The 25,432-nt window shown below is 41.1% G+C and overlaps 3 protein-coding genes across 3 annotated transcripts in view; 2 read left to right on the top strand and 1 right to left on the bottom strand.

The window, feature by feature from the left end:
* Positions 1-751, top strand: part of LOC112452788 — a 1,430-nt gene extending 679 nt beyond the window's left edge. Inside the window, exons 4-6 of the mRNA XM_025013189.1 lie at positions 77-199; positions 278-337; positions 416-751. Of these exons, the coding sequence (XP_024868957.1) occupies positions 77-199; positions 278-337; positions 416-751 (519 nt within the window). The remainder of the gene's footprint in view (positions 1-76; positions 200-277; positions 338-415) is intronic.
* Positions 752-1,498: 747 nt separating this feature from the next.
* Positions 1,499-8,644, bottom strand: LOC112452787 (protein ALP1-like). Its single transcript, XM_025013188.1, has 4 exons — positions 8,610-8,644; positions 2,906-3,070; positions 2,422-2,757; positions 1,499-2,333 (listed from the first exon to the last, which is right to left on the bottom strand). The coding sequence occupies exons 3-4, from the start codon at positions 2,745-2,747 to the stop codon at positions 1,499-1,501; spliced, it is 1,161 nt and encodes a 386-aa protein (XP_024868956.1). The 5' UTR covers positions 2,748-2,757; positions 2,906-3,070; positions 8,610-8,644.
* LOC112452782 lies at positions 6,808-8,545 on the top strand. Its single transcript, XM_025013182.1, has 2 exons — positions 6,808-7,538; positions 7,650-8,545. The coding sequence occupies exons 1-2, from the start codon at positions 7,493-7,495 to the stop codon at positions 8,276-8,278; spliced, it is 675 nt and encodes a 224-aa protein (XP_024868950.1). The 5' UTR covers positions 6,808-7,492; the 3' UTR covers positions 8,279-8,545.
* Positions 8,645-25,432: the final 16,788 nt, after the last annotated feature.

Here is a 25,432-nt window from a genome sequence, read left to right as displayed (position 1 = left end):
ATGTACGACAACTTTTCTTTTTTTTACCAATGTGTTATCTTACTTGAAAAGTATGTTTTGAAAACTCACTTTACAGACACCACTTTCAACATCCGGCCAGCAGTCTTTGTATACACTGCCGTCGAAAGAAGTATGCAACACATTGCCAAAGTCGGTTTATGAAAATCAATCTATTTCTAACTCGAAACTTGGTCATGACGTGAGTCTAATTTTGAATCAATAGAAAATATGTACGAAATAATATTTATACATTTAATCGATGTTTTTAACTTTCTAGTTACGGCCACCCTCGCCGTTGCAAAGCCTTCCGCCACTTGCAGTTGAAGAAACTTCACTGGTGAGTGGTTTTGCATCTTATGTAATCAATTGATCCTAAGAAAGTGTAAAACTTATGAAATTCAAAATTTCTTTGCAGTCATCGACATCTTCCTCAATTTCGCGCCAAACACCTGCTTCGGAGACGGAGGAAACGAATGTGGTGAGTCCACCATCCTCCTGCTTTTCGGGAAACATGCAAAGGACTTTTAAAAAGCAGAAGATCAACCCGGTGGAAATAGCGTTCCATCAGATGAACAATACACTGAGTAATATAGCTGAAATGTGTTCTCGGAAAAAACCTGTAAACGACAACGATCCAGATGTTGTCATTGGAAAACTCGTCACAGCGGAGCTTCAAACAGCAACAGAACCATACAAAAGCGAGTTAAAACGAAAATTTATGGAGTTGCTATATTTTTCAAAAACCATGTAACCTAATCTTAAGTTAAATAAGTTTAGATAGGGATGACGCGTGATACTTTCCCGATTAAGATCCTTATGGATTAATGGTCTGCACGATTGGGAATCGGAAAGGATTCACAATCTGCAAGGCTTAAGATTCGTAAAAGATGAAAAGATTGAGGCATTTTTTGAGTTAAGTGCCATATAACTTTAAATTAAGGACCCTAGTGGTCCAATGGTTGACGGCACGTTAAATATTTCAAAGAAAAGAAAGGAGTTTAGATCGAATTTGTCGCTCAGAAATTCTTCCTCTTCTTTTTTTATTACATTTATAAATGTTTGTTTTTTTCAATATTTTATATTATATTATATATTTTATTCATTATTATATATAATTACAATTTTAATTTTGAGCATTGCAGAGGATTAATTTTATTTACACTAGTTGATTAGAAATAAATGTTTATTAGGTTTCCAATAAAAGAACAATTTTATTTTCTGCATACAAAAGTGTATCTACAGTGCTTTTCATACTGTTATGTCTTACCAGAGAATACAATTAGTCATCACACATATAAAAATGTATATAAAAATGTATAGAAAGCGATACAATTATAAATTTTAAAGTACATCGTGATGTTGCCCTCGATGTATGTACTCATATTGCCAAGGAACTTCCCCAGCTGCTGTCATGAAGTATGACGAGAGAGTATCACGCATTGCATATGCGTCTCTAGTAGCTCGATGTGCTCCTGCATTCCCCATGGGTCTTATATGATTATCTTGTGACTGTTGTCTCCACTCTCCTTCGATTAAATTTCCTTCTTCCGTTTTCTCTATCTGCAAATTGGGGATGACAATACCTTTGCTGCAGCGGGGCTTTTTCGTCGTTTTTAGTTTTTAAAAAATTATGCAAGCACATTGCTGCTAGCACAAACCGGCTGGCAGCATCTGGACCAGCACATATTGTTCTTCGAAATATCCTCCACCTGGCTGCAAAGATTCCAAATGTGTTTTCAATCGTTCTTCTAGCCCGAGATAGTCGATAATTAAAAATCCTTTTTTGCTCATTTAAATTTCTCCCCGGATAAGGTCGCATCACGTGTGTAGACATTTGAAATGCTTCATCCCCAACAAAGTAATAGGATACTTTCTTGTCACTTCCTGGTAGACAGGCAGTGCCTGCAGGTATGTTGAGCGTACCATTGTACAGAGATTGTCCAAAGTCTGATCTGGAGAGGATTCCGCCATCACTTTCACTGCCATACGCACCAACGTCGAACAGCGTAAACATGTATCGAGCATCACAAGCAGCCATCAGTACAAGACTGAAAGTTTTCTTATAATTAAAGTACATTGAGCCAGAGTTCGGAGGTGCCTGGATAGTTATGTGCTTGCCATCGATTGCTCCAACACAATTTGGCAAATTCCATAATTCTAAAAAATTACTGCTGATTTTTGTCCACTCCTCTTCTGTGGGATGTTTCATACAAATTGGCATCAGAACATTTGCTATAATAGAGCATGTTTCCTTGACAATTATATGAGCGGTGGACTCTCCTACTCTGTATGCTAAAGCTACAGATAGCATCTGATCCCCTGTTGCCAAATATCTGCAATAAAGTTAATTGATAACCTTTCAAAAACTCAATTCGTGCATGAAATATATTATGTATCATTTTAAAACATATATAGCTTTACCTTAGAGTTATTGCTAGACGTTGTTCTGGACATATCGGGGCTCTAATACTTCCTTTCTGCAAGAACGGACCTACTAGTCGCAGCAATTCGTAAAATGTGGGCACATCCATTCTCGTATATCGGAAAAACATATCTTCATCTTCTTTTAATTCTGCAAACAAAGTTGCGAAGTCACCGTACTGTGCACGCCGAGTATTGATGGGACGGACCCACCATCGCCTGTTCCTCCAACGCTTGGATTTTTCCGCTTTCCATGCAGTGTACAATGCTAGGCTAGCTACTAATTGCATTGCACAGATAAATAACATCATGTTTTCGTCATCCATAGCACATGATCTAAAAAAGATGTTAATGAAAATATTATTATAGTAATAAAACCATATATAATAATATAATACAGAATTTTATATATATAAATATATATATATATATATATATATATATAATTCTATATTATATATTTCATAATATATATTTCACTTACTCTTCAACGAAAGCCTTAAAACGCACTAATATTTAATTCTCAGCAAGAATTCAAAATACAAGAGAATTGGGTTATGTTCACTTGGATCAGTCTAAACTAGGAAGCAGCCGACAAAATTCGAAAGTTCTAATTGGTTGGTTCTTGTCGCTATTGCGTCATTGTGCACTGGAGGCGATAATTCCTTATTCCTTATTTCTATTCCCTGTTCCTATTGCCTGTTGCCTAGCATTGTGCAAGGGCCTTAACTTTTATGCCGTGATAGTGTCGCGCATGCGCTCTGCGACAGCGGGCCGAAAGAAATTACTCATACACTGATGAGACTGGTACATACACAATACACAAGACGGCCGAAAGTCGAGAGTCGCTCACTCTGTTACATAGAAACTTATTCGCGCGCATTAATACAATAAAAGAAGTTCCCATCATACAGTAGAACCTCTATCTTCTGTATTAACATTCTAACCACACTCCGCTAACTACTCTTGATTTCTAACCTTAAAATTTATTTACAATTGATGTATGCCAATATTTGACAGTTATCTAATTTTGTGAATTGTGCATAATAAAAATTGCTATTACTACAATTATGAGTGCAAATGAATCATCCGATGAATCATCAGATGAAGATGAAGTTAACAGAAATTTTGAAGCCGAAGCGCAATTAATTATTGAAACTGACACCTTACCTAAGAAATCTGCCGAGAGATACCTACTTGTGTACGAAACATATAAAAAATGGAAAACGGAACATAAAAATGCATTGTCACAATCCGAAGAAGATAATCTTATAGTATATTTTCAAAGTTTACAAACAAGGTTAAGTCCGGCAACGTTGTGGAGTGTGTACTCAATGTTGAAAAACATATTATACACAAGAGAGAACATTGATTTAAGCAAGTATTAAAAGTTAATAAATATAATTAAAAATAAAGCCAAAGGTTATAAACCAAAGAAATCTGCTGTGTTCACATGGGATGAAATTATGAAGTTCATGAATGATGCGCCGGATCACCAATATTTAGGATTAAAAGTATGTATTTATTTACATTTTTATTAATTATTTAGCTAATTTGTAATTTTCTATCTTTACTTTTATATTTGAAGGTTATTCTGATCTTTGGTATTTGTGGAGCTACTACCCGCGAAAAACGATCTAATATGAATCTAACTAAAATCATATTAAATCATATTTAATTTGGGTAAAATTCAAATTAAATCCAGATTTTATATTAAAATTATATTTGTTTAAATACAGTTTTAATTTGCACTTATTAAAATCAGTTATGTAGATTAAATATGATCCACAATAAAATAGGGCTTTAATTAAAATTTAATTAGATCACTTATGTGGATCATATACACTTCGAATCAAATATGGTTTTAATTTGTATTTAATAAGATAACTTATGTGGATTATATATGATCCAGAACCATACATGATGCAGAATATTTATATATAAGATTTTAATAAAAAGTTAATGTGTTCTGTATGCGACTTTTACTCGATTCAATTGCGGCTTTAACCCAAAGGGCCTAGCGGAGTAAGCATGTGAAATCGGCCCTTGATCATACAGAGCTGACATTAATGTCACAAGTTAGTACCAATATGATAAAACTTTCCACCAAATATTATTTTAAAAAATTCATTTTTTTAGAAGTTATGCAAGGAGAAATTAAAATAAAGAAATATATTTTTCTCGAAAACCACTTGACCGATCTTGATGAAAAAAATATATGTTATGTAGACTAATAAAACTAATTAACAAAAAAAATGTCCAAAATGTTTGCCAAAAAAAAGACCAAAAAAAATATTTGAATTTTTAAATATTTTTTTTTTAGGGTGATATTTTCGAGGTACCCCTTTGAAATTTTTACGAAAATTTCTCTTAAAGTGTCCACTATAACTTATATTTTTTTCAATTTTTTTTAAATAGTGGAACATAGTTAAAAATACGAAAATCGTATAAGCGTCGCGTCACTCCGGCGCACAGTGCAGTGCCATTCCGCGTTGCGGGTGTTCGATGTAACTTTACTAGCACATATGTACGTCTGCAATTAGCCTATAATATGTATACTTTTTAAATTTTATAGTTTTCAGAGTTTACCACGTGGAGGTTGCAGTACGGTTTTAAACTCCTTATTGGGGTGCTTTTTTAACGTGAGTCCCCTCGCCTTTCACTACGTTTCCGTAAAATCAGGGTGCTTTTTTAACGTGAGTCCCTTTGCCTCTCACTACGTTTCCGTAAAATTGGGGTGCTTTTTGAATGTAAGACCCCTCGTCTCTTATTACAGCCTACACCTACGATTTATTTAATCTTCTTCACTATCACTGTCTATTACTGGAATGTTATTTGTTTTCTTAAACAGATCGCTAATGGGCTACGAACAATTGGATGCTGCTGTCAATGAGAAGCGAGGGGTCTTACATTCAAAAAGCACCCTGATTTTACGGAAACGTAGTGAGAGGCGAGGGGACTCACGTTAAAAAAGTACCCCGATTTTACGGAAACGTAGTGAGAGGCAAAGAGACTCACGTTAAAAAAGCACCCTGATTTTACGGAAACGTAGTGAAAGGCGAGGGGACTCACGTTAAAAAAGCACCCCGATTTTACGGAAACGTAGTGAGAGGCGAAGGGACTCACGTTAAAAAAGCACCCTCATTTTACGGAAACGTAGTGAAAGGCGAGGGGACTCACGTTAAAAAAGCACCCTGATTTTACGGAAATATAGTGAGAGGCGAGGGGACTCACGTTAAAAAAGCACCCCAATAAGGAGTTTAAAACCGTACTGCAACCTCCACGTGGTAAACTCTGGAAACTATAAAAATTAAAAAGTATACATATTATAGGCTAATTGCAGACGTACATATGTGCTAGTTACTTCGAACACCCGCAACGCGGAATGGCACTGCACTGTGCGCCGGAGTGACGCGACGCTTACGATTTTCGTATTTTTAACTATGTTCCACTATTTAAAAAAAATTGAAAAAAATATATGTTATAGTGGACACTTTAAGAGAAATTTTCGTAAAAATTTCAAAGGGGTACCTCGAAAATATCACCCTAAAAAAAATATTTAAAAATTTAAATATTTTTTTTTGGTCTTTTTTTGGCAAACATTTTGGACATTTTTTTTGTTAATTAGTTTTATTAGTCTACATAACATATATTTTTTTCATCAAGATCGGTCAAGTGGTTTTCGAGAAAAATACATTTCTTTATTTTACTTTCTCCCTGCATAACTTCTAAAAAAGTGGATTTTTTAAAATAATATTTGGTGGAAAGTTTTATCATATTGGTACTAACTTGTGACATTAATGTCAGCTCTGTATGATCAAGAGCCGATTTCACATGCTTACTCCGCTAGGCCCTTTGGTTTTAATTTGATTCTTATTAAAACGTATTTTTGTTTAAATAATGTTTAAATAATATTTGCGGTAAAATTTGTTTCTTTATTTGTCGAACTTAACATGTAAAATATTTGATTTAAATTAAAAAAAAAATAATATAGTCATATAAGATTATATATGATCAGATCAGAATATTGCATCTCAAAGTATCCGATAGATGGCATTCGATGTGATCTGTTTCTCGTAATTAAAATTTGACAAAGAGTGTTATAAGATAACGGTATCAAAAAGACACGACACTGTCTCGGAACGACACAATTTTTGTATCAGTTATATCGTGAAGTCCACTCTTATAATAAAGTAGCACGCTTAAAAAATAAAATTTTATATAATCTTGTTTAAATTTACAAATTGGTATAAATTTAAATTTAAAACAAAATTATATAAAATTCTAATAAGATCAAATAACATTTATATATGACAAATTTGACTTATATGACAAATTTGACTTATATGATTATATTTGACTTATATGATTATATTTGACTTATATTTGACTTATATATGATTATATTTGACTTATATGATTATATTTAACAAATTAATTTTGAATTTATTACCATATTTAATCCACATTTGGCAAATTAAAACCATATTAACTTTGCATTTTCTTAGGTCTGTGCGGCTGATTTTGCATACTTTAACAAAGCAAGGTCCAGTTTAATCCATATATAGATTAAATAAGATGGGGTACTTTAATTTGATTTAAATATGACATATTTAAATTATAATTGATTTGCATATTCGATTCTAATAAGATTCTTAATAAATTCATATAAGCTTTTAATACGGTTTTAATACAATCGTTTTTCGCGGGTAGATGTAAAGAGCTTAAAGATCTTGGAGTTGCCGATGTAGAAGATCTAGGTAATAAATACTTTGTTACTATAAGTGATTCGAAAAATGGACTCGCTCGTCAATTTGTAATCGGAGGCCTTTTTTATGAAAGAGTCAAGAAGTACATATCATTGAAGCCTACTGATTTTACTACTGAAAGATTTTTTATTCAATACCATAAGGGTAAATGCCAGCGCCAAGTAATCGGAAGAAACACTATTGGTCTTATTCCTAAAAATATTGCTGAATATTTAGAGTTAAATAATCCGAAACGATATACTGGACACTGCTTCCGACGAACGTCGGCAACACTTTTGTCTAACTCTGGCGCAAACACAACTATGCTCAAACAGTTGGGAGGGTGGAAATCGACTGAGATAGCACAAAGTAATGCTTTTATTTAATAAAAAAAAATTATCCAACTCTATAAAATACAAACTTATACTTCAATATTACATTTTTTTTAATAAATACTTATCATAATATTTTTTTTTACAGCATATGTTCAAAATTCCTTAAAGAACAGGCAACAAATTTTTGACAACATAACTCATGCAGCCACATCCAATGCTTCCACATCTAATGCTCAGTCAAACCCTCAACCATCGACGAGTAAGAACAGTGCAGCTAGTGCAATAGGGATTGATAGAAATGAAGCGTCTATTCCATTAGAAATTGGTTATGATGATTTTCATGAAGAGTTCGAAGTTGATAATGACGCTTTAGCAGAGCTAGAGAAATTGATTCCACCAGAAGAATCGATTTTACCAAAAGAACCTACTTTACCAAAAGAACTGATTCTACCAGGACAGTCAAAACAGTCACCAACATTTTTTTATGCCGGGAGCAAGAGAAAAATAGTTGTAAATGCTAATAGTGAATCAATCAAGCCAACGCATTTCATGAACAAACCACCGATCTCTGTTGTTCACTGTCAGAAAGAAAATAAACCACCAATAAAAAGAAATAAATTTGAAACAACTGAAAGGGATAACCAGGCATCAGATTTAACTTCTACTCATTCAGCTAAAATCAAAGATTCAAGTATAAAATATGAAAATTGTGTGTTTCATGGCAATATTGTTAATAATTTTTATTACTCGCAAAATAATGACCAAGCTTCATAAAACTATAATAAAAGTTCGTTTTACAAATTAATAAAAAATAAGTATTCCAGAAAAATAACTACATTTATTTATTTAGATGTATTTGATTTGAAGCCTGCCCCCGACCAGCAGCACTCGCTTCGCTCGTGCAGCAAATGTCGGGGCAGGCATCAATATCATTTAACACACGAATGCAATTTCATTCGTACTTTCGGCCTAGTATTGAGAAAAATAGTATACACTACATGGGCAAAAAGTTGAGAGCCCTGAACTGCGCGCCATGATGCCCGAGGCGAAGCCGAGGAATCTCAACTTTCTGCCCTTGTAGTGTAATATACTATTCCATAAGTACCAGAGATCTCCACCCCTCCGTTTCTGTCGCTTCTTTCTCTTTCTCGCCGAGATCGTCGCGGGTTCACCAGCGAAAAACGTCCCGCTCTTTCTCGCGAGCACGAACACCAACAACAAGACCTATGAACCTTACGCGAGAATGCGCGTCGCGAGTACAATGCGCGCGTTTTGTTCCGTCTCTCCGGCACACGCCGCGATATGTCACTTTGCATAATGCAGGAGCCCTTTCCTTCCGGCGCGATTTCGGGAGCGAACGGGAGGAAAAGAAGCTGCGCCGTCTTTCGTCTTTTCCCCGCGAGTTCTATATATTGTAACGTTTCCTGCTCTTTGCCGGAGCACTCTGTAAACATGACACCACCGGAGATGACATGTAATATGTAAAACGCGTATACATATGTAATGCTCGGAAATAAGGTACGTCAGAGTGCTGTTTGGTGATAGGAACTATATGCGTCCGCGATGAAATTTGATTAGAACAATTTATTTAATGGCGCTGTTGACGGCGCATCCGAGTTATTACTTATACTATCAGACGTTACATATTATGTAATATCATGTCGGGATATCAAATCGCGTTAACAATTAAAATCTATTTCTACGCCAGTGTATGTCACAATATATTTTATGCATCGCACAATGGAAACAAAATTAGATTGCTACAAATATAATGACTGCGCTACAATTTCATTCTGCGCTACGCAAAAAAAATGCAATTACGTTGGCGTTTTCCCTGCTTCGCATTATTCTAACCCAGTAACAAGATAGAACTGCAGTTTCAGCCGAGACGGACTACGCCTTCGAGAAACGTATCAGAATCGAAGGGAGAGACGGGAGAAGCGGCGGACGAGCACAGGCGAATGGAATCTACATATTCATCGGATCTTAACGGAACAGCCCTTGAGGCGTATGTACCGCGGGCGAACTTCCTCGCCGTGGAACATAGACAAAACAGGTTCCCGGCATAGCAGCGCATACGCCCTAACGGCTCACATAATGGTGTGGATCACGGTGTAACGCTCAAAAATCGCAGAACGGACGAGCGACACCGATAGATGAAATTCGCTCGTCGACGTGGACACGCGTGTGCTCGGTGATGGAACGCGTTAAAAATGCAAAGAATTTTTTCTCCAAGTTACGAGTTCTGCTCCCTCCCTCCCTCCCTCCCTCCCTCCCGCCCTCCCGCCCTCCCTTCCTCCCTCCCTCCTCTTCTCGTTTCTCGTGTACTTATTTGGTCGAACCGTCGACATAGATGAAAGCCAGAGGGAGCGACCGAAAGAGCGGCTGACGAGAGAGAGATCGAAGCAGAAAGAAAGACCATCTGCATATTCATCGGCTTCTAGGCGCGCCGCCCTCGGGACATATACGTTGCGCGAACGGCTCCTTTTATACGAACGCTCCTGTCCGGAACTGGATGAAGGTGCATAACGCGCGCGTGTATGTATCGTACACTCGGTCAGATGAGATAGCCGTGCAGTCCTCGGCGCACAGCGCCGTCTTAATTAATTCCCGCAATTTCCTTTCGCATTACCGGTGGTATTACGCAAAAAGTTAATTACGTTACGGCACTACACCCTGCGGAATAGAGTAGCCTCGGGTATCTCCGACTCCGACGCCGTTCGGAGCCGTGCGAACGAGCGCGATCGCGATGTGCAGTCGGACAACGACTGCATTTTTAAATCAAGGCATATCCGCGTGTCAATTAAATCCCGATTATCGCTCGTGCTTCCAATAGTGCGTGATTAATGTATCGCCCGCATTCACGGGACGCGATATCGGTTCCCTTTGCTCTTCGTTCGGCGACGTGTAGCTCGAAAATGCGGCCAGATAGTCCTTCTCCCAGTTCGCCGGCTATCGGGAATAATCAATGTTGCCTACGATATGTGCATCGTTTCTCTATAGAGCGTGCCATACCGCAAGCATGCTATCTAGCGGACAAAAACACTACGGTAGTTCAAAATCGGTCGCGCGATAACAAAGAAAGGATGAAGAAAATCGATGTGTTCGTAACATTATTGAGTTACCGCACATCCCAGCGATACTCGAGCGGCATTGAAAAAACAATTCTCCGTCGGCGTGTGACGAGAGCAGTGGCTTTTCGATCGGTCCTCTCTCTCACGATTGCTCGATCGAGCCGACACCGCCAGCAAGCCGCGAGGATTGTCCTAGCGAGAGAGGGAAAGAGACGCTGAGAGTGAACGAGAACCGGGCCGGATCTGCGGGGCATTATTTATTATTAACGATATTCATGTGCTTGTCAATAGCAGAGATTTCCACTCGGTGCGATGATATCGACTGACATGCGGTTAAACCGAGTGACATGCGGGGCTGCGGCGGAGTCCGTCGACGTCGGCGTCGGCCCGTCCGCCGCGCGCGTGTGTCGTCCTTTCTCGTCCAACCCTCTTCCTACATTGTAAACGTTCGACGCTTTATTTACACGCGCTACCCCAGCCGGTTCTCAAATCGCACGCGCCATCGATTTCGATCAGCTTCGTGTCCCCGACGGGATTGCCTCGCCGAGAGTCGTCGCGCGCGAGAGCGACTTTCAAGCCGCCGAAATCGGCTTTGCGTCGGTAACTCACAGACACTTTAGCGCGGGGATGCCGCCCGATTAACTCGAAATGTGCCTCGATTAACCGTCGAAGCGTCAAAAAAATGAAACAAACCGGATATAAATATATCCGGCTTATCGCCACGGAAGTGGCAGGTCCGCTGTTGCCACACGCTCGAGCGCGCAATTCGTTCTCGAGTGATTACTTTCGAAGATGTCGTACGATGTAACCTGATTTCGAACAAATAATGGGTGATAATATACAATCTGAAATCATCCGAGCAAAATATCAACTCTCAAGGAACAAAAGATTACACAGAGAGAATTTTCTCTTAGAATTTAAAATCATGGTAGTTGTGAGACATGTATTACGAAGAATTGTATCCGAGCTATTCTGATTATGGTAGATATTAATTACTAAAATATAGTTTCAATAATTTTTCAAAAATCACCAATCTGTTTAGTAATTTTTATCACGTTGTTTGTAAAATGTCTTTTGTATATTTCAAAAATTCCTTGGTTGCCAAGTTGTCCCAAGTTTGTAGTGAATTTAACGGTAAAATATAACAAAAAATTATTTCCGTATACTCGTACAAGAAACAGAACAATTCAAAATTGCGATACTCGCGATGTTAGATTCATTATACGATATATATGTTCGTGAAACAATGCATCGCGAAAATGCACCAAAAAGATCGCCGGTTTGTTAGCCTCCTTCGCAATTATTAAGTATTTAAAAATTGCTCAAATGAATGTTCGAAGCATATTTTCATGCACCCAGCGCGCTTCTCTCGTACCGCGTACCCAAGCCCACTGTGCCGTGGAAAAAAATTAACTGCACTGCATTACGCTCGTTAACTTGTCGAGAGCGAAAGCAAAGAGAATACCGTGGATTGTGTATAAAGAAGGGCTCTCCACACGAAATCGATCCGGAAGTTCTCGCCGATACTGACAAAAGTTTAGTCGGCGCCAGAATTGGTTTCGGACTTCCTCTCGGCGAGAGTTCGTGCCTTCCTCCTCAATTTTTTTATTATTCGCGTTTCGATTTCCTCTATGCTGTGCTTCCTGCCGATTAAACTGCCGAACAAATCTTAACAGTCATTAAGGCCGATAATTACGTGCGAGATTTTATGAAATCCCAATTGCCATTAGAACGTTTATCGACTCGGGTTGCAATAAAAGTAAAATCAACGAGAACGATCGCAACAAAGTCGAGACAAACAGAGTTATCGGTAAGAAAACTTTATTACGTATTGAAAAAGTCTTCTGCAGTTTGTCGTAAAATGTTTTCTTCTTGTTGAGCGACGTAGTGAACGACAGTTCTTTATAATGAACTTTTCTGTAACCTCTACAAGACTTTCTATATACTCTCCGTTCCAAAATGTGTTATCTCGCGACCGAATAAAGTTAGAGGCTACCTTTCTGAATTTCAATGTCGAAGGGGCTAGTGGATAAAGTGAAATACCCGATCAGAGAAATAAGGATGAAGTACTTTCATCTCCCGTAAAGGGATCCCTAGTTTAGCATTTATTAGAAGCTCACTCGTGTATTGTATTACTTACGCCCGTCTGTTTGTTTATCTATAATACACGACAATGAAAATTATATCGACATATATTATAGAAACTCGCCGTAATAATAAAATAAAGAAAAATTTTGTTTAGGAATTTATAGTAGCATGTTGCGATTTAAAATTTCTATAGGTACATCCCCGGGTACATTATATTTTAGAATATAATGTAAAGTAATAAACTTCATCGTTTATTCTGTAACATAGTCTAACTGATTTTTTATATATACCATCTCGTTTCTGTCTTTTAATTTTAATTAAAGTCTAGACAAATGTATTAAATATATATGTATCTAATTCAGCATGTTATTCCGAGATTTACGTGTTTCTCGTACATGATTTCGAAAGCGGAACAAAGCTTTAGACAAAACGAGATCCGATTTGAATACATCAGCTGAAACTGATGAATATTTCACGGAGAAATCTATCTTCCAGACAATGGATTGCACTTAACTAATACAAAGCACATGCAGGAATGCACATGTATATGCAAAGTTGGGAAAAGATATCGCGTATAATGATGCGCAAGCAGATCCATAAAATGCATCTTTTCACGCGCTATGCAAATGCATGTTGCATGCATCTCGCGTACCTGGCCCAGCAGTTGGTTTTGAGTAGCGTTGTGCAATAACGTCAACATTGTCCATTATCGAAAATTGACAGATCTCACGTTGTTGTTCGTACAAAAGGCGAGGCGATCGGCGGATTAGCAGATCAGGGTATTGTCGCTTCGGAAGGGAAGTCTATCTGGCTCAACGTCCCGATGATGCCTTTATCAGGCACAGACAATCACTGTGGAACGCACAAAGCCGATCGTAAAGTTCCAATTAATGAGGAAGGGATCTCCACGGACGCGTATGATCAGACATCGTTGCGAAGACGATCGTCGAATAAACATGCCCGACTTATAATTAGGGAGGCTACCCTTGTTACACTGCTAATGCAAATTCCTCGGATTTTATTGACATTCTTCATAAGATTCACCTTCTCAGCGTTTTTTACTTAAACTACCTCTTTTGACAGACATACTCTAACGTGGTAATTACGCCACATTTAAAAGAAAATTGTATGTTTATTGATCGCTACTTCGTAATTAATATAATTCCTGAAAGTGACTTTGATTAAAGTGCAAATAACATTAACAGATACAACTCCATGGGTTTACTATAAAATCTCCTACTTAAATAGAAATGAATTTAGTAAATTTTGTTCTAAAGGCAAAACGCTCTTGAAAGCCTCTTATATTCTTGAGTAATTTGCCGTAGTACCGGTAAAAGGATCAAAAGAGGAATTCCACAAAAGAAACTGTGATGCCATGTTACGAAGAAAATTACTTACATAAATATGCGAGCTTTTCGCGAGGGATCATATAATACATCTCGAATCGATGGCATTGTGTCTTCGAATACGCGTGCATCGGCACAAGTTTTAACGCGGAATCATTTCGGGCGATAATACGTTAACGGACGATTTAACGCTTACCCATACATTATTTACCGCATGCGCCGACTAACGCGCCGCGAGGTTACCAGAAACTTTGGATCTCCGTCTCGTTCTTCGTAGAAATGAGAGCCCCACGAAACGATAGAATATTCCATTCTGCCGCCTCGATAAACCCCACCATCTCGATTCCAAGTTGGCGCATTTTACGACGGTTACCGCCGCGCCGATCGGATTATATTCTCCCTCGGCACGAAATCCGCTCTCGCACTCGCCGTTCGTTTTGATAGAAGAGAAAAGCTCGAGTTTCCACGAAAATAATAATGAGCGCGGGCGAAATAGGTCAAGCTGTTTGCTCGGATCGCGAGGGGGTCACGCGGAATCAATAGGACTTAAATAATGGGACTCAGGGTCCTTAACAAAGCCCATTGTGCCGGCGCGTCGTTATCACGTAACATGATACCATATCCTTTCAGGAATCCGGAGATGCTTTTCTTCGCGAGACCTGTTCCTACTTCATCAAGACGATACGAACAGGTACGAGGCCCACACCTGAAGGATCGAATTTGTACCTTGAATGCCGAAGGAAGAAATTATGAGGCGTTTAGGCTCAAGTGTGAGATATAATAAAACGCAGAGCAATCGTACTAATTCGGAGCAGCGCGGCGTGTGTGGATTCATCGTCAGATAGACATCCTCGTTACCGATCGCGCGAAAATAACTCATAAGGGCGAAATTGCGTTCCGCAATCAGTGAATAAAAGTTTGATCTATATGCGCGCGCGTGTCAGCTCTGGCTCGACATTGACGAGCCGACCGTGTGGCACCAGAAAATATCAGTCTCTCGTATTACCAACGAAGGATTTGCCGCCAAAACGATATGGCCGATGATAATTCCCCGCGGCCGCGGGCTCTGAAATCGAGCTTAAAAAATGAATCCGAGCGTGCGATATGTGCGGTGCGTAGGTGCGTGCACGTGAATGCGCACGCGAAATACACGCGCGAAACCTTGGCTCGTGTAGAAACGAGCGACGGTGGTGGTCGTGCCGAATATAACGATTGCCGCCCAATTGCAGCGCCCCGTTCTACTTGCACGCGAACGACCGCGGGTACCGCAAAACCATAACACGACACCGTATAAAATACAGTACGATGCCGCCACAGGCCGTCATCTGCCCGTGACGGCAACAACCTCTTCAAGCCGCCACCCCCGAAGCTGATTAATTGCTACACGTGTCCGTCGAGCGCGTGTTATTTTTCAGGGCAGCGAAACACCCCCTCCGTTTTAAAGCCTCAAAGCCGTTATCATTCGGAGATCGAGCTACCGAGATACAGGTTCTGGTCTGCCGTACCGTGCTATATACCTATGAATCATACGTCTGTATTTAATCCTAAAATGCTCGCGGGCTTGCCCGGTATAATTTCAAACTTTCTGCGCAGCCAAGTAAACTAAACTTCGCAGCTACAAGTATTTCATGTTACAGTATCTCTCTAAGATTAAAGAGCTTTAAATTTTTTCAAAATATTAAATATATATGTGCCAAGAAGAGAGAGAGAGAGAGAGAGAGAGAGAGAGAGAGATTTATACAACTATACATTTTAAATAACCGCGACACGAAAGGTATCCATTATGTGGAATACTTGAAATTCACTCAAATTCCCAACTTTGTCAACGCATCGTTTTTTCGCTCGCCGAGTCGAGTACTAATTTGCGAGTGCAAACATCGAGGCGTTTAATGCGCGTCAGTACTTTCGCCTGCTGACTTTACGCTTCACTTTTCACCCTCGTTCAATGCAGCGCGCGAAAGGGTCGCGACGAGAACGCAACGCAACGCAACGCGACTCTATAGTCGAAAAGGGCGGTCCAGGAAGGCTTCACGCGTTTATCGATATCGACGGCGAACGCCGCGCGGCGTGTGTCCCCTCTGTCGAAGCTCCGGGTGCAATATCGCCCGTCCCGCCGCGCGTTTCCTCAGCATAGAAACGCCGAAAGCCTGATAACGTCACAAGAGTGGAAGGCGTCTCCTCTCCGCCCCCGATGACGGGCACAGGCACCCCGTACGCTTTGTTATTTCTCCTACAGTCTCTTCTTTTTTTTTTACTTCTTCCTCCGTGAAAATATTACAAGCTCAACTGCATCGGTGGTAGCTGTGTCGCCGCTGCCACCGCCACCGCCACCGCCGCGCGGGGGTGCATAAATTTAAGGAAATTGTTTCTACCGTAGCGAGGCAACGTGAATGAGAAAGTACCTCGCAACTAATACGCGAGCCGTGTCCTTGCGGTCGTCGAGCTTGTCTTAACGGCTGGCAGGTCTCGAAAATTGGATCCGCCTCGATCGGTCGTTCGTAATCATGAAATCTCCGCGATTTTCCTCTCTCTCCCTTTCTCTCTCTCTCTCTCTCTCTCTCTCTCTCTCTCTCTCTCTCTCTCTCTCTCTCTCTCTCTCTCTCTCTCTCTCTCTCTTTTTCTCTTCCTCTCTTACTCCGGTGTCGGGAAATTGGATGAACAAGCTGGTTACGCTTTCGCAATGTCGGCTATTTATGCGTCTATACCGACGTGATTAGATGTGCGCACGTAATAAGCTGTGCATGTGCACATTTCGCGATACGCGAATATGACTCGTTCGTTTTAGTAAGCACGCTATGCGAACTGATTTCAATCATATTCTCTTTCTAACGTTACCATACGCGCGCTTTAGAAATTACGATAAGAAATATTTTAATAGGATATATTAATGCGCTTATTCTTTCCACGTAGAACAAATTCGCCGCATGGAAATTTGATATCAAATATAAACTTTCTGCTTTCTGTATAATCCGAAGATGGACAAAAAAATAGATAAAATTGACAGACAATTATTCTCTTGTTACCATATTAATCATCGATCATCGTTTTAATATATCCGCTATGTCTTCCGAGAAAGCTTCAGTTATTTTTGCTATTCATAAACGTCCATCAGGCCCTCAGCGCGTACTGACCCAGGCCACGGGTCCATCATGGCAACGTCGATCGTTCGGTAATTTCCTTCGCGGTCTGCTTACCGTGCAATCGAGTCGGTCAAAGGCGATGCCCATCGGCCGCCAATATAATTACTAGCCGCGTCGTATGCCGCGCTGTGCGCCGCGTCTCGCCTATCGTATACGCGGCTCGCATATGTGCTGGCCGCACGTTGCGTTTGAAGTCCGTTCGGAATTGCCATTAGCCCTGCCGGCCGATACAAGGGATCTCACCCCGTGCCGTAAAGAGAGAGAGAGAGAGAGAGACCCTCCCCACGAGAGAACGACTGGCCGGTAGATCGGCATACAGGGTGGCCGAAAGCCGGTTATTGAAATTCTAAAATGATTTTACACCAAGTGACAGGTAATAACCAACGCTTCACCAACGACTTACGAGCGAGCGCGGTATAACGATGTGAATATTTAATCCCGCGAGTCAGTCCCGCGTCTTTGCCTTTTAGCGCAACTTGGCTCGATCGAGCGCGCGTCCCGAGGCATTGACGAGGCTTGAAAGATGGGCATTAACGAGCATTAACGATGAACGAGGCTGCCGCCTGCCTATATCCTGACGATAAAGTATTTTTCAAGCAGCGGTGCAGCGGTGTAGAGAGTGTCGATTATCGAGCTGCCGATTACATGAAATATTTATCAAGTATCGAATCGCTTCGTGAGCACTGAGTCATGTCGTGTTTAACGTTTCTGAATTACGGCGGTGACAGTAGTGACAATGTCCTTGTAAAACGTTAATTTATTATTACACTTTCTCTTTTCTAATCAAAATCTCCATTATTGTTCACTTCTAATCTCATTTTCTATATTATTTTTTTCCTCTTTCATTCGAGAATTTATACAAAATTTACACAAAAATAAAATATATATTTGAATGCAAAATTATAGGGTATTTAAAGGGGATGCTGGAGCCGTCTGTTTTACCGGCATTTTTTGTCGGCACGTAGCGTCGTATTAATTTGACAGAATTAAAAATCCTTCTCCAGAATTGCAGTACATACATTAATGATTCGGGGAAACTCCGATTTTATATAGAAAACGAGAAAAAATTACGGAAGTACAGATTTCCTTATCCTACTCTTATCCCAATATGGCGTCTCGAGTTGCGGCGAGCTGTCAGCTCGTCACAAAATGTATTTCATATAAGAGATATACCATTGGTACGAACGCGAAAACAAGTTTCCCCGAATTGCACAACAAGAAAAACATCGATAAACCCCCCAAATCAAGATTTGGAAGCGTAATATAAAAGTATAATGTCGGTGTGCATCGTGCGTAGGTGTGCGTGCAATGTAGCGTGCTATCCTTGTCTATATCTTTGTCTATACAAGGACAGATATAATTCGCCGGTCTTCTTTACCGACGCCGATCGAGTTCGGCTACGGCTCCAGCATCCCCTTAATGAGACAATAAAATGTAAGCGAATTATTTTCATATTTCATGTAACAGACATATTTCTCTTGTAAACTAACTTCATTAAGGGGATGCTGGAGTCGCGGGCGAACTCGATCAGCGTCGATAAAGAAGTGCTCACCGATTCTTACATATACATACAGAGCGCAGGCAAACTCGACCAGCGTCGATAAAGAAGTGCTCACCGATTCTTACACATACATACAGAGCGCAGAGTTTTTGGCTGAATTCGGGGAGACGCGTAACATGTGCATATGAAATTTTCTAACATACTTTTCTCTTATACTAAAGCTCGCAGCTTATTTCTGCAAGCACAGGATTCTTCTTTATTGTATTTCCGTGACGGCTGCAAGGTTTTTGTATACGTACACAGTCTAAAACTTTTATCTGCAGCAAATGTTGTCATGAGTCGACCGCAGAATCGAAAATAAAAATGTAATTTTCTAATTTTTTTTTCGTTTTTCATACGCAATTGGTGCCTGCCGTCTTCGTTATCGTCCATACTTTAATTCTGGACAAAAAATTTTTAATTCGGTGAAATCAATCAAAAGATTTGTGTGTCTGAAAATTTCGTGGTAAAACAGACCTATCTCCAGCATCCCCTTAACTATTACTGATTCAGTCACTATAACACTCTATTATATCACTTGTATCGTAAAGATGATGTACAAAAGACGCGTGTTCACGTTTTCTCGTGCAAACGAGATAAAAGTCGCCATTTTCTAATTACGGAATAACTGTGTAAACATCAAATCAAAGCCGCGGTATACGTAACGGTTTAATCGGGACGCCGAATCTCGCCCATACGCGCGATAGCAGGCGCATTATCTTCACACACGCTCCAGAGGAAGTAGAGAACAGAGAGAAAGAAACGGACAAAAAGCGGCGGAGGGAGAGGGTGATACGCGTATCCAGCGACCCGTCAAAAATGTGGGACAGAGCACGCCGGCCCCTTTTTATTTTTCTCCTTTTTTTTCCACTGCAAATAGCCCGCATGCATCACGCGGATCCCCAGCTCCCCGTTTACAAGGGAACCAGAGTTCTGGAAATGATGGCCTCCGTGGAGAAGAAGAAAGGCAGAAGCGCGCGCGGCGTGTATCGCGGAGTGATACGTGTGCGTACGTTATATTTATTCTCCGTCTCTGTCCGCGGAAGTACCCATTCTCTCCTTCAACCCTCCGAGAGGGTCCCGAGAAAAACCCTCACCTCTTTTTCTCCGTTTCTCTTCGCCCACACCCGCTTGTATATTCCCCACTCCTCCCTTCTCTACCTCCCAGCGTAACCGCGCGGTATATATCAACAAGGTTCTCTCGCCACTCTGACCCAGAAATATACTTGGAGGTGCTCCCAAAGTCGCCGGAACAGGGAGGTTACCTTCGAGGATGGTTGCTCGAACCGGGGCGCGGAGCGTCACGACGCTCCCTCGCATAAATTCCCGGACAAGATCGGGAAAGAAAAACGAGGAGCCGAGAGAAACCTCTTTTAACGCTTCTTAAAGTCATAATAATGCCGGCCGATGGCAGTTACCCGTCGTTAAGCATTGCGTTCTCGTTGCGAAGACATTTACGAAGGATACAATTTACGCGATGTCATCGCGCGACTTGTTTTAAGTCGCGCGATGCGAGAATGCAAAAGCACACACGAGTAAAGTATGTCGCCCCGCGGCTACCTATCTCTCATCACAGAGGAATCTACAAGTACGGGGCTCTCTCTGCGCGAGATGGTATTAATAGCGTCTTAGCGAACGTCAATGGCCGCAGAAGTCGTTCACCACCAAGAAGGAATACTGCTCTTATTAGGGTAAATTTCAGCGAAGCGACGTGGCGAAACGAATACAACGGAGACACGTTCCAGCACTTTAAGAATTGTTTGTCCGAGACTCCGGCGTCTCGGCGCATAAATTTTAATTCGCCGCCGGGGTAGATATTGCTATAGGGAAAACTTCAGACGTCCCCGCCTTCCCGCTCTGATTGTAATGTCGTTTCCGGTAAAATTGGCGAAACCGCCTCTTTACGGCTCCCTTAATGCCTCAAATTATTTTCAAATTTACGAGCGTCTTTTAAAGCGTCTTTTACCGCTTTTACACCCGAAAAGTTTTTATTGCTTGTCAAAGTATACCCCTCGCTTTGAACTGTGCTTATCTAATATCTCACAAAGCTCACGTTGCTTCTAAAGTTATTTTACGAACGTTGCGCAACAAATATAAATTACAAATTTCAAAGCCAATTATTTATATTTATACATAAAAGAGAGACTAAATTTTATCAATTGTTGGAAAATTCTGAAAAAAGAATGTACAAGAATTAATGTACAAGATTAATTCGTTTGTAGAGAAGATATTTAAACACCTTCGAAAAAAGAGGCCTTTCACTTTCCTTCATCCTTCGTTCTATTCCTCAACGAATCCACAAACGGGAAGAATCTGGGTATATTTTTACAAGAATGACTTTTCGCACTCCATCGACGACATCGACAATGTTGATGGTATCGGCTATCGTCGACGGAGCCGTCGCGAGACGTCGCTTCGGCGACTGGGAGAAACGCAAACGTCGCAACTCTTATCGCCGCGATTCAAAACACCACGTGGAACGGGGACTTCGCAGCAGTTGAGAGTTCGAATGGAGGAGAAAAATGTTAAAAGGGGAAAAGCTTGCTGGGGTAACTTTCAAGTTATGGGCGATAGGGAGGGCGGGGGAGAATTATGAAAGACGGCACTCAGGCATTCGGGCCTCCACCGATCAAAAATATTTTTCCAAGCGCCTTTTCTAAATTATTCACACACTTCGTCCGGCGTCAAAAGAATCTTTCTGTAGGACTCATTATATCGGCAAAATTGTCGCTATGAAAGAAAGCGACGGTGAGAACGAGAACGACTCAAACGGCATGAAGTATTTATAAGTGATATTCAGAAAAAGAAAGAAAAAAGCGATTGGACGCAAATCTATAGAAAGTTTTCTGTCAACACCTGCGATAAAGCCATTCGAAGCGCGAATGGTTGGCGATGGTTTTTTTATAGTGCGATCGAGAAGTTTCTCGATCAAATTACTGGCATATTCCTCGATATATTCACTCACTGCCACCCTGTTTGCATTTCTTTTCCGATCACTTTTAATAGCTACTGTACATAGAAAAGGTATCGCCGATCGAGTTTCTTTGCGACACGGAATTATATTGAAATAATTAATCCTTGAGCGAAGAAAAGAGGAGCAGAGGAAAAAATAGAGCTATTGAATTTCGTCGGAGAACAAATTCAATTTGATACTTAAATGCAGGCTGCAATACTTAATACGCGTCTTACTTTTGAATAACAATGGCTAAAGATCTCGTATAAATCTGCAATATATCTCTAGCTAGGGGATGCGACATGGAAAACAGACTGATCGATAATCTAACAAAAGAAGAGAATGCGCGAAAAAGGGCGATATTGATTTTCCATTTCTTATGCTTCGGCCATTGTAAGGTAGTGGTCTATCGTCAGTGCGTGCAGCAAGGAAAAAAAACCGCCGGCACCACCCTCGCCCCTTCGTCTGCGTCCAATTTCGCCCCCCGTATGGGTCATTACTTCGTCGTAACCCTTCTTTAAGCGCGGTTCGCCTGCAGACCCCCAGACTCGGTCACGCCCAGCGCTATCTTAACGCCCGTTTTCGGGGTTTCGGTATTTTTAGCGCGCCACAAACACGCGGATAATATACCTGAGGAGAGAACCGTGGTCTCGGGCTGATCTATGGTTTCGAGGAACGAGATGGGAAGGCAAGGACGAGCAGAAGGGACTACCGGCGCGGCGGCCGCGGGACGAAGACTCCAACGGTGTATAAAGATAGTCGTATAAAGATACATCGCGGAGTCGGCCCCAACGCGGTTTCGCGTTGCGCCGAATGCTCGACACGCATCACGCTCCAACAACGGCGCGGCGCGGCGCGCGGAATGGACCTTTCCCGTAACATCGGTATTTATCGTGCCCACACCTCTTATACACCTTCTTCCCGTTCATCGTGTCCAATGTTTAGATATGCCTTGATGCCGTCGAGTTATCTCATCGTTCGAGTCGCCAGACTCGCGTTATCTCGCAATAAGTATACGTTTGCGATAAGACGCGGCTACGTCGCGTGCCAAAATCTGTGGCTATATTCTTCGTGCTAGCGTTTTGGTATGTTGTTATCTTTTATCTTGTACAGCAGATCTATAATAACCTGGCTATTAGCACCTTTCGTGTGAATTCAACCATGCTAAATGCTATAGGTCCCTATTCTCATATATTTGATGTACACGTTTTATATACACGTACGCACACATACATTCAATCTTCTCTACAATTTCTGAAGTGCCTCCAACTCAAAATAAAACTGGTATTGACGTGCTTTATATTATAGTCAGTCTGCGTAATTTATGTCATGTTATGTTATTTTCTCATTTCGTGACAAGAAACGCAAAGCGGTAGAGAGAGCAACGTTGCATGATCCAAAGAAACTAGAATTATGTGCAGGGTTAAACAAATGTCGCTTAAATGTCCAACGTGAGGACAATATGAGCGATCCTTTGCCGTAACTTGTACCAGGCGGCAACGGAATCAAGCCGTAAAAGCCAAGCGTGCACGAATGTAAACATTTCGTCGCGAGCGAGCCGGGACACAGTTCAAATGATTTTCTGTGACGCGATCGCGCGCGCACACACACGAGCCCGAAAGATCTCTCCACCGCGCGCGGCGAGAAATCGCGGCAACAAACGCGAGCAGCCACTTCGGTGATTTACGAGGGCGTTCGTGCCAAGCTGGTAATGGGCCGATGGACCAGACCACGGCCGGGCTCAAAGTCTGGCGTCGCGCGACCGTAAAACACCCAGCAGGTCCGCTTGAAAAACCGCTACGAAGGAGAGCACATTGCTATCGGTCTTACCATGCTCGAACGATTCCGCGCATCCTGTTTGGTCGCATGTTTGAAGCACATGGTACCCCATGCATTCTAAGAGAAGTGTACATCACAACGACGAATTTTCATTCCTGTCACATTTTTAAAATCATTTTTAGTTTCTATTTACCCCTGACGTATTTTAAGAATAAAAATCTACTTTTGAATTATTCCAGAAAAAAAATATTAACCAACTTAGACATTAATTATTACTACTGTATGTTTATGGATACAAAATGGATTGTTCACGTCGACAAAATTGCGATCAAAAGATAGTAATAATAATATTTAGTTATTCGAGATACATGACGCGTCAAAGGCCGATAAAGCTCTTCGCGCGGCAGTCGATCATTATAGTTCTCGATACTCCATTTAACCCGCTCCCCCGTTATTATTCCTAATTTAGATGTTAGTAGTATCCCTCGGCAAATTACGTAAAACTCATTATTGCGATAGCAATTGCCGTAGCTGCAGGACGTAACAAAAGAAGGAATCCCGTAATTACCATTCTGGGAAGAAATTCCGCAGTATGAGCTCCGATCGATCTTAGGTTTACGCTCGAATGCATCCGCGCGCATCCGGTTCGTATGCGTTATCCCCGGTGAGGAAACATCCCTGCGAACGGCAGCGAAATATCGTAAAACCGTCGGTCCCCGATAATTAATAGCGCTCGAGGAGCGCGGGGCCGCCATTATCGATGGGAAGTAATAAATAATCATTCTATTTCAGGGACTGTTTATTATGGGTCGTGACTCTTTATTGCCTACGCCACTCGATTGCACATTACGCAACGGTTTTCTATTGTCTCCGCGTCGCCATGCCTTGTCGGAACCTCGTAAAGCGTAAAAATACAACGTCCGTTTCCTTTTCGCGCATTCTTTGAGGCCACTCGATAATTGACGATCGTTATCGTCAATTTGCTCGTCGTAAAAACGCGCCTCGGGAAATATAATCAAGAATGTCTTCATCGATTGCGAGTCATTAGGTCTAAGTGCATTCATGCGTTAGAATATCGCGTACGCGCAAAGAAAAGTTCTATTAAATAAAGAAAGATTGAATCGCGGTTAATCGCTTCCGCGCTACCTAGAAACAATTAAAGTATCGAGAATTGCATAGATCAATCTATTAACATCGCGAGAGCAATGCTGGGTGTAACCACGGAGCAGACTTCTAAGAATCTTTTTGAAAGACTGTACTAACGAAATCAATAAAGATTTATTGGCGATAAATTACACTCGTAGAATATTCTCGCCGTTACTCATCGCCGATATCAAAGCAGCGAGGAAATCAATAGCGAATAGATGAGCGTAAAACGTGGAAGGACTTGCTACGCGAAGTCGCGGCTTTTAGAGCTTTAATTCGTCCCGCGGCGGAGGAGACTTCAATCACGATATTACAGAATCAATGAATTTCATCGAAAGAAAGTACTTTTGCCTTTTACTGCATTTCTATTGGGGAAGGGCGAGAGGGAAGGAGCACGGAAAAAAGGTCCGCATAAATACTCTTGTACCTTATCCGCATTTGATACAATTCTTTGTGCTCCTACGAGATTTAGATTACACGAATACGTCGAATTTTCACGGGGATGGATCTCGTTATCGACTCGATAACCGTTGCTCCTAGAGTATCGCGGTACAAAGAGCGCAGAGCCGTGATCCTGCAAGATCATACACTCCTCTTCCCCCCCGACCTGCTTCTTCGTCCCCGTTCTAAGTGCTCGTTCATTAAAAATAACGAAGGCCGACAGGAAAGCAGGCTCAATAATTGAATTTCCAATACCTATTTACCTTTGCAGAGCGGCGATGAAACTGGCTACAAAAGGAGGAAAGAATGAGAAAAGGAGAAGAGAGAGTGAAAGAAGAAGGATATCGCGCTCTCTCGGTTATCTCGACGGTCCTGCAAAGCTTCGCCACGCAATTACTCACTACGACTCTCAAACGGAAAC

This window comes from Temnothorax curvispinosus, unplaced genomic scaffold (assembly GCF_003070985.1).
Source record: "Temnothorax curvispinosus isolate PA1 unplaced genomic scaffold, ASM307098v1 QBEX01003650.1, whole genome shotgun sequence".
In the NCBI taxonomy this organism is placed as follows: Eukaryota; Metazoa; Arthropoda; class Insecta; order Hymenoptera; family Formicidae; genus Temnothorax; species Temnothorax curvispinosus.
Note: the sequence above shows the minus strand (reverse complement) of the source record. Positions and strands in the feature narration are given on the sequence as shown.